This window comes from Euleptes europaea, chromosome 2, assembly GCF_029931775.1.
Source record: "Euleptes europaea isolate rEulEur1 chromosome 2, rEulEur1.hap1, whole genome shotgun sequence".
In the NCBI taxonomy this organism is placed as follows: Eukaryota; Metazoa; Chordata; class Lepidosauria; order Squamata; family Sphaerodactylidae; genus Euleptes; species Euleptes europaea.
The window spans coordinates 115,868,293-115,878,332 of NC_079313.1; the positions used below are offsets into that span (position 1 = coordinate 115,868,293).

A 10,040-nucleotide genomic window follows, 5' to 3' on the forward strand; every position below is an offset into this window, starting at 1 on the left:
CCTCCGGTGCATAAACGGGCCAGAAGGAATAAATGTGTTGATTGAATACTATTAACCTCGTGCCAGTAGGTTTTGCATAAATCCTTGTGCACAATCCAGTGTTCAATTTCCCTATTGAATTTAAAGGTGAAAATATTTAAGAGGAGAAAATCATGTTAATGAGCTAGTGTGGCAGAGCAATTAGTGTGTGGGAGTAGGACTAGGGAATCTAGATTGGTTCAAAATCGCTCTTTGCCACAAAGTTCGTTGACCCTTTACCAATCATCGGGTTGCAAATCAGCTGGGGGAATGTTCTATCCCTTGAGGTTTAATAGAATATTACTAATCTCCATGCCATGAAAAACTTAAGTCGCCCATTTTCATACATTAAGCCTCTTCTAAGAGGACAGAACATTTTTCTCCAAGTATGTGGGCCACTGTAGCCAATCTTGCTTTCATCCTAACCTACCTTATAAGGATGTTGTAAGGCTAAAATGTATGAGCAAAGAATCCTTGGGGGAAACAGGTATTTAAATGCTCCAGTTCATATATTCTCAGGAGTAAACTGTTGAGTACAGTGGGATTTGAGTAAACCTGGATTAGAATGGAAGCGTTTCAAATTTGTTTTAATAAAATTAAATCTTTTGAAAGTGTCTGTACAGAGGGGCTCAGTGGTAAAGTATCTGCTTTGCATGCAGAAGGTCCCAGATTCAATTCCCAGCATGTCCAGTTGAAAGGACCAGGTAACAGATAATGTGAAAGACCTCTTCCTAAAACCCTGGAGAGCTACTGCCAGTCTGAGTAGTTTGTACTGAGCTTGATGGACTGATGGTCCGATTTATATGGCAGATTCATATGTTGTATTCAAAACCACCTGGTGTGACTCCTAAACCAGCAGTTTTATTTGCCACCACTGAGTAGGTGAAGATTTTCCCATATTGGGATAAACCTGCTGAACCTCTGCCTGTCAAGGAACTGTTAAAAGCAGAGGAAATCTGTCAGTCCACCACTATGGAAACATTAAAATTGCTGACAATTTTTGTAGCACATTTACCATGCAGGTGAAAGACAGTTCACATCAATGAGGACTTACTCCCAAGAAAATGTGCATGTGATTTCAGCTTTAATCCATTAAACATGAATAGATTTTGTTTCTGGCTTTAATGAGATCAGGTTTTTACCTGTTGAAACTAGTACCTATTACCACAGAGGTGCTTCAGCCCCTGCTAACACCAGTGGCAAAACATGGGTCTTGAACTAAAAGTACTTTTATCAATTGAACTACCCAACAACCCATATTCATTTTGTTCCACATTTCTGAAACACTGTGCAGGGTTAAAGCATCTTCTTGAGCACCAGCAGCTGAAAGTGCAGTACGCTACTTGATCAGTTCTACCTTGCACATTTGACAACTGATTTCTTCTTTCAAAGCTATGGGTATTTACTGAGTAGGCCAGAGTGATCAGTTACATATTGCCTAGGTTTCCATCCAAACTCAGCTACTACAGCATTAGCGAGGAAGCCGAGGCTCAGTGGTAGAATGTCTGCATAAGGTCCCAGGTTCAATCCTTGGCATCTCCAGATATGTTTAGGTAGCAGGGGATGTGAAAGACCTCTCCCTGCAACTCTGGAGAGCAATTGCCAGTCAGATTTGAAAATACTGACTAGATAGACCAAGGGTCTGACTCAGTATAAGGCAGCTTTATCTGCTCGTAACATGAGTAAAACTTAATTATCAGTTTTAAGAGAAAGGACAAAGACTAGATTTGTGCTATGCAACAGTTAGACAGAAAATATGAGGCCACATGATCAGGTATTTCCAGCTAAGGAAGGCATTACATTATAGAATGCATGGAAGTGAAATTGCTAGGAAAAAAATCAAGCTTTATGAGTAATCTTCTAAGACATACAGCACAGTCCTAGGCGTATTTTCTCAGAAATAAGTCACATTAAAGTTACAGCAATTTACTTAGCATGGCAGCCATACAGCCTGTGCCTGTTATGTTTGACTCTTGAGTGGGGCTTATTTCCATGAAAGAAAGCACAGGTTTGTGTCTTACCAACCTAATCTACTAGAGTCAGGCCTGCCCAAACCCAATTATTGCAGTGCATGTAGGGACACTTGGGCTCTTAAGGACATTTCTTTAAAGGCCACAATCTACTCTGCAGCACAAGAATCATAGAATTGGGACCACCAGGGTCATCTAGTCCAACCCCCTGCACAATGCAGGAAATTCACAACTACCTCCCCCCCACACCCCCAGTGACCCCTACTCCATGCCCAAAAGATGGCCAAGATGCCCTCCCTCTCATCATCTGCTTAAGGTCATTGAATCAGCATTGCTGACAGATGGAAAATGAACCAGTTTAGCCATCCTACTGGTACCACTGGATTGTGCTGCATAAGAAATCATGCCAGACATCTGTTTATATTCTTATGAAATGCTTGTTTCGAATTCCCTGTTTGATTTAGCTGAGGAAGAAGATGAAGAACTCAAAACCACAGCTGGAGTTATTTGTGCTTCTGTCTTCAAATGCTTCAGCTGTGTTTAGGATATGATTATTCCCTAGCCACAGAATCACAAGCAGTTTTATTGGACAAACAATGAAAACAACCCTGACAAGTTTATTATCCGATATAATAGAAAATCTTTCAGACTTTGAAGTGTGTACAAGTAAGAAACCCCGTCATCGCTGTCTATGTTCTTTTATCCAACCATGGATCTCTTTCTTCCTCTTAGACGTACTTCATCCAGCTTTTTAATCACAGGGGCTGATTTTTTAGACACAGCTGAGTACTTCTTCAAGAGTGCTTCAAACAGAGCCTCTGTATTTGGGTGGGTACTCAGAAAAGCTTTCTCCAAGACATACAAATCAACTCCCTTATCCTCAGGAAGGGCAGAAATAAAACTCAGTCCAAAATCTATCAGTACCAGCTCCAGTTTTTCTGGTGGTGGTCGTAAAAGCATATTGGAAGTTGTAAGGTCTCCATGTATAAGATCTTCATCGTGCATTCGTGCCAAAACCTCACCTATCTTCTCTGCTACCATTATAAGGCTGCTAACATCCTTTCCATATTTCTGTACAGAGATTATATGGTCCCGGACAGTAACTGATCCCACAATATCTTCAAGATATATACAGTTGGAAACATAATCCACAAAGTACACCACAGGTGCAGAAATCCCTAAAAAAAAAAAAGTGTTGTGTTACTTTGGTCATAATAAAAAGTATTACATGACATTTGCTTTAGGGTTTTGCAGCTATCCACTTTTTTATTAGTCCTTTTTTATTATTAGTCCTTAGCTTTGTACTGTGTACATGTGGTAATTTGATCGTTTAAAATATAATTGCAGTTTATCAGAAAGACTGCTGATCACATAAGGCTTTTTTGTGCAGTCAGTACAAATAGCAGTTCAAAATACCCATTTTACCACCTATACCTAGTAAAACCTGCCTCCAGGGGACAAATGCAAGTCCCTATTTTCCCTTCTTATAACTTAAATTGTCACTGGTTCTTTTAATGCCAGGTGCAAGACAAAGGCTGCTCAAACTGAAGATCAACATAAACCATTGTAACCATCAGCCAGCCCCCCAAGTCAGCCTGCCACTTCTTCTGCCCCCTTCCTCTGTAGGTAAGAGTCTGGAACTTGGAACCACTATTTATTGTCATGGGCCAGAAAATATTACTACAGACTTAACCAGATGTTGTATCTGTACATTGGATTTTAATATGAGCTGCTTTGGGCCCTTTCATGGCTGAAAAGCAGGGTCTACTCTAGACCAAAGGAACAAAGCATCAGAATGCAGGCCTATGTTAAACAGGAGTGCATTATGGATGCCTTGCATGAGCTCTTCCTTTCTTCCACAATTCAGTCTCAGAGCTCTAAGGCAGCCATCTGTGCAATGGAAATCGCAATCACCCATCCTGGCTTCTGGAAATGGGGGTATGGATAGAGAAAGGGGAGCAGTGGGGGAAGGAGTCAGGTGAGGCACTGTACTGCTGACATCCAGGTGGGAGGCAATAGGTATACAAGGCCTATGGCATTATTTTCCAAGGTCGACACTAGTATTAGCAGAGAGCTGCTCAGCCATCTTCAGACTCAGAGCTTTTTTTACTCCGGGGAAAGTTTAGCAAGAGGCTTTAAAGCTGTGGAATGCAATGTGCAATTGGAAGAAATACATTTGGAGCACTCTCGAGGCCCTAATATTTGTTAATGGAACCAAGAGCCTGGCTATCTTGAAGTCACTGCAAATCACTGCAAACAAGGCAGCGCTTTGCAATTTTAAGAGTTGTACAGTTGGAAATGGCACAGTGCAGCCCTCAGCAGAATTCCACCCTTCTAAATCCACTGAAGTCTAACCAGCATTACACTGAGGGTACGCAAAGTGCACCACAGGCGCACTAAATACGGGTCCCACAGTGCAAAGATCAGATTGAGAGTGGTGATGTTCGTGGGGGAAATAGAGACCCGAACCGTTATTTCAAGAAAACAGTTTATTCTGGCAGCTGCGACCCAGAGGCCCTAATGGGCAGAAATCTCTGAGTCCCCATTGTACTGAGGAAAGGATATTTATCCAAATTCAAGTTATGACGGTACATCAACATTCTGTACATATCTGATTGTATTACAGAAAGGCGACTCAGTACAGTTGCAGTTTCATCCAGTTTCTCCTATCATTGTTTATAGTTCACTCTGGCACTCCATGACTCTTAACCCACTTACTTAAAGCACACAGAGAGCAAGCCCGTATCTAGGTAGACATTCCTTCCCCCAGCTTCCCTAGCAGTCTGGATGCCAATTACTACCGGGAGATCTTTTGGGCCGCTGTTACAATGTTCATATGCCTAAGGCAATATTATTCTTGCAAATCCCGAACAGAAGTGGGTGGAAATGCACCCTCTTCCCCCACCCGAGGACCCCTGTTAATTTCCATCCTGCATCTCTCCAGAAAGGGATGCGCGTGCAGCTCTTTCATTAGCTTAGGGGACCGGGGGGGCGGGGAGGGGAGAGACAGAGCACGTGACACACACACACAGCGGGTTCCCCTCTTGTCCAATCCCAGCACAAGCCCCGCCCCCACCTGCCCGTCGGCAACGCAACAGCGCGCGGGCCTCCTGGGCTGTCCGTTTGCGGCTCAACCGTTCTTCCAGGACTGGGTGCCGGTAGCGCTTGGGGAAGCGGAGCTTCATCACTGTCGGCCGGCCCAGGAACAGGCCGCGATAAAGCCTCGCCTCGGCCCCCTGCTGAACCAGCTGTAGCCCCTCCATAGGCGCCGGAGCCGCCTCCGGCTCAGCTTCGGCCGCGCTGCCTTCACCGCCCGGTCCCGCCATGATGAAGATAAAAACGGCCCAGTTTTTTTTACTGCGCGTGCGCGAAGTTCATAACTACTGTGCGAAAGTTCCGTACGGGAAACCGTATGGCACAAACTTCCGCGTTCGGCAATCGTCGGAGCGGGCTTCCAGGGGAGGAAAAAAAAAACTACAATCAGAGAAGTTCATTGGTGGTGGGATACACAGTTTAAGGTGGGTGGTGGGTAATTGGGCACTGTTTATTCTAAAATATTATAATAGATGATGTAAAACTATAGCATAAGTGCTCTTTTTGTGTTTTTTTATATGTGATTATAATTTATGTTTTTTTATTATAAAAACCAATAAAAATTTATAAAAAAAAGAGAAGGCTATTTATTTTCAGTTTGCTGTGAAGTTTACTTTGAAATAAGCGTGCATTAGATTGCATTCGTGGGATTTACATCCGAGTAAATATATATTCTTGAGTTACGCTATCACCAGACTCAGCGGGGTATGCTTTTTGGATCAGCTGGGTTACGATTGCACTGTTAGTCCTATGCATTCTTAGGAGCAGGGTGGAATGTGTTAGGTGCTAGGCGCTGTACAGCCCAAACAGTCTCCACACAATAATTGTATTCTGCAATAGAGGATAAGACTGGCTAAGGGAGATCTTGGACTGTCATATTCGCAGCTTAGCCTACTTCAAGGGATTGTTGTGAGCTTAAAAGGGGGAAGGGATATCTCATTGAAGGAAGGGCAGGGTATGGTGGATAGAAATGAGATATCAGTGGACTACTGTGCTGCAGTTATAAATGCACTTCTCTAGACCCGAAATCATCACACTCTGGGCTCTTATTTATGTTATTTTTAGAAACCCCACTACCACAAAAATAGTCAAGATGGTTTGTAGCAATTTTTTACTACATCAGTTATTTTGATTGGGGGGGGGGGGGTGTGGGTGCACATACCAAGCCCTACCCAGAATTCTGTACCTACAGCTGGGAGTTGGGAGAGATGCAGTACGTTTGACCCCACAGCTCTCTGTTAAATGTACAGCTACTCCAACTTGTTAGCTTGCAAATAAAGTTTGATTTAAGGCATAGCTGTTCAGCAGCTAGCGGCCCAGTTTAAACAAGGCTGCAACATTCTGCAGAAATATGTTTGCCTTATCAGTGTCGCATTTCAGTCAAGGCTGGTGGTGAAAAGTGCTATCAAGTCGCAACCAACTTGTGGCAACCCTGTAAGATTTTCAAGGCAAGAGACAAACTGTGGTAGTTTGCCATTGCCTGCCTCTGCGTAGCAACCCTGGATTTCCTTGGTGGTCTCCCATTAAAGTACTAACCAGGGCCGACCCTGCTTAGCTTCCAAGATCTGACGAGATCGGGCTAACCAGGTTAGGGCTCAGTCAAGTCTACCCTCACAAAAATTACTAGCTCTTAAAATGTTTTGCTATTCCATCATGTGCCTTTGTTAATCATTTGTAGCCAACAGTAAAAAGCTGGTTGATTGAAGAATCTTGTTACCACAGGAAACCAGGTAACTGGCTCCATTGTAACAGCAATTCAGAACCCAATGCCAAGTTTTTAATAGCACTTATACCTGACACTTGGTTCTCCAGTGACATAAACAAGCCTTTCTCTGTGCTTGATTGTGACAAATATAGTTGTTTATCTGTGTTTGTGAGTTTTGTGCAAAGACACTGTACAGAGAAAGGAAAGAGAAAATTCACCATGAAAATGCAAATTAATGGAGCTGGGAAGTCTGAGTAAATATGCCTATGCCCCTCAAAGTAATGGATTTGGGAAGTCTGAGTAAATATACCTATGCCCCTATTAAATGTTTTCCTTCAGGACAATTGTCTTGCCCCAGTTTGCAAATAAATACCACTGTTCTGTGTAGTTGCAAGGGTATGGAGCCCTCTGCTGACCAGTTTTAGAACTAGCACAAGATTTTGAGTGAACTGAACATTTCTGCTCTGACCTTTGGAGGAAGCTCGTCTTAATTGCTTACAGATATTGGGCTAATAATAAAGCTACGAAAAAATCTAATGAGGTCTACTAAAAAGTCATCTGCATGTAGGATCCTGTGATTCATACTAAAAAATAAGTACATCACCAAAATTGCTTGCTTTCTAGTCTTCCAACAACTGCATTCTTATCATGAAGTAATAGGACTGATTGAGAACACATGTCAAGCACCGTGTTTTTCTAGATTTGGCGAGGAGGTAATGATGGGCTTAGCTAATTTTGTGTAAAAGGTTGTAAAAAGTAATGAGAAAAGATGGGCTGAGGGAGAGGTCTGAGCCATTGACTGGAGGCGGCGCGGCTGGCCCCCCTCACCGAAGCCAAAGCCTTGCCCTTACCTGCAAGCCCCGTTGAATGCTCCATTGCTTTTCACTGGCCTCCGCTACCTAAAAAGGTGGCGTAACTGCAGGTAAGGGGAAAGGGGTTGTTCCTGGCTTGAAGGGGGGTTAGGAAGCTATCAGGTTTTTACAGGCATGATTATGACAATTTCTCCACCCCTCATTTCCCCATTTTCCCCTTTAGTTGACACTCAACTGCTCTCAGTGTTCCAAACACTCTTTTCTACTATAATAAATATGCCTGCAAGTGTGCTCTTTTGCACATTTCCATCTGAAACCACTAATTGAGGTTTTGTTGTATGTAGAATATTTGGTCTCAGAACAACGTTGTACCAGAAAGAAAACTATATACACTCTGCTGAGTATTTTCTCACTAGAGATCCTGCCACTAGTGTTCACAACAATGGGAATCTTTCCAGAGTTGAAGTTTCTGTTTCTTTCTGGATAAGTCCCAAATTGATTACACACTGTGGTAAAAAAAAAAAAAAAATTGTTTTATTGCTGAGCTGAGGGACATTTCCTATCTCTTGGAAAATACATTTTTAAAATGCTGAAACACCATTTATTATTTTCAGTGATTATCATGGAATGTCATCCCAACCCACAGCTAAAACTAATCTTGATGTACCCATCCAAGCATTTCCTTACAATATCTGATAAATTAAATCATACTTTCCCCCCTTTCCTTCCAAATCACATCTCCTTGTTGCCTTTGCTAGTTAATTGCCTTTCTAATTACCAGGACCTTTCCGAAATGCATGTTGAGATGATTCTGTGATGCTAGATCGTATTTCTCAACAATGCAAAATGTACAAGGTGTGCTCAATTGATGTGGTCTTCAAAGAATGTTGACTTTCCTTTCCCCTTTAAACTCTTTAGTCCTGAAAGCACTGTTTGCTGTGAAGCTGGGGGCGGGGGCTGGTCATAGAGAAAAATCCACCCTCCCTTGTGTTCACTGATCAAGTGGCATGGTTTTTTGGATCCTGGCCAGTAATAAGAATCCCAGGAGCTCAGACCAATAGGCCTTCCACCTTTTGTTCAAGCCGGGTTCTGTCCTGTTATTTTCTATGGCTGTGTGTGTTTGGAAGTGAAGGCCTTTGCACTGTCTCTTAGCCTCAGACTTCAGAGGGGGACTGTAGAGAGTCAGAGAGATAGATAGGTCAGGACCTATTCAAAACATAAAAGGAAGTATTTCTTCACACACACATAGTTAAATTGTGGAACTCCCTGCCCCAGGATGTGATGATGGCTGTCAATTTGGAACACTTGAAGAGGGAAGTGGACACGTTAATGAAGGATAGGGCTATCCATGGTTACTAGTAAAAATGGATGCTAGTCATGATGCATACCTAATCTCTCCAGGATCAGAGGAGCATGCCTATTATATTAGGTGCTGTGGAACACAGGCAGGATTAGGCTGTTGCAGTCATCTTGTTTGTGGGCTTCTTAGAGGCATCTGGTTGGCCACTGTGTGAACAGACTGCTGGAGTTGATGGACCTTGGTCTGATCCAGTATGGCTTTTCTTATGCTCTTATGACCCTGAACATCCTTCCTTCCTACTGCTCTGATGCTATCCCTTTGAGAGCCAGCGTGGTATAGTGGTTAAGAGCAGTGGTTTGGAGCAGTGGAGTCTGATCTGGAGAACCGAGTTTGATTCTCCACTCCTCCACATGAGCTGCGGAGGATAATCTGGTGAACCGGATTTGTTTCCCCGCTCCTACACACGAAGCCAGCTGGGTGACCTTGGGCAAGTCACGCTCTCTCAGCCCCACCCAGCTCACAGGGTGTCTATTGTGGGGAGGGGAAGGGAAAGTGATTGTAAGCCGGTTTGATTCTGCCTTAAGTGGTAGAGAAAGTCGGCATATAAAAACCAACTCTTCTTCTTCTTCTTGATGTGTAGATTGCTACTCTCAGGGAATCTTCCTTCCTTCTGGCTGACACCTTTTCTCCCCTCTCTTCTCCATCTTGGCACCATGAGGGCACATCCTGCCTCCTGTGTCTCTCTCCATCCCAGCTAGTTAGACTACATTAGAATCCCGTCTCTACTCTATCATGTCTAGAATGGAGTTCCTTACAATAAAGGACTCGGATTAGTTTTGCAAAGATAAAGAGGCTCCTTGTGTAACTTGTTTCTCATCAGCACACACCAACCAGATAGACTCTGCTAACCTAATATTCCTTCAGTGTGACGGGCAAAAACTCATTGGGTGCCATTCAGCCCATTGCTGCATCTCTTGGGAAGTGTGTGTGTGTGTGTGGGGGGGGGGTTAACCTGCTGAATTTCCGCTTGCTGTGCAACAAGACACACAACTACCACTGTTCATCTTTACAGTGAAGGCAACTTAATTAAGTTATTTACTTCTTGTATAATCTACCTTTCTTGCGGATACTCAAAGCTTATT

The 10,040-nt window shown here is 43.2% G+C and overlaps 1 protein-coding gene across 1 annotated transcript; it reads right to left on the bottom strand.

The window, feature by feature from the left end:
* Positions 1 to 2,634: 2,634 nt before the first annotated feature.
* Positions 2,635 to 5,314, bottom strand: TP53RK (TP53 regulating kinase). Its single transcript, XM_056844601.1, has 2 exons — positions 5,065 to 5,314; positions 2,635 to 3,166 (listed from the first exon to the last, which is right to left on the bottom strand). Exons 1-2 carry the CDS (start codon positions 5,312 to 5,314, stop codon positions 2,688 to 2,690), a joined length of 729 nt encoding a protein of 242 aa, XP_056700579.1. The 3' UTR covers positions 2,635 to 2,687.
* Positions 5,315 to 10,040: the final 4,726 nt, after the last annotated feature.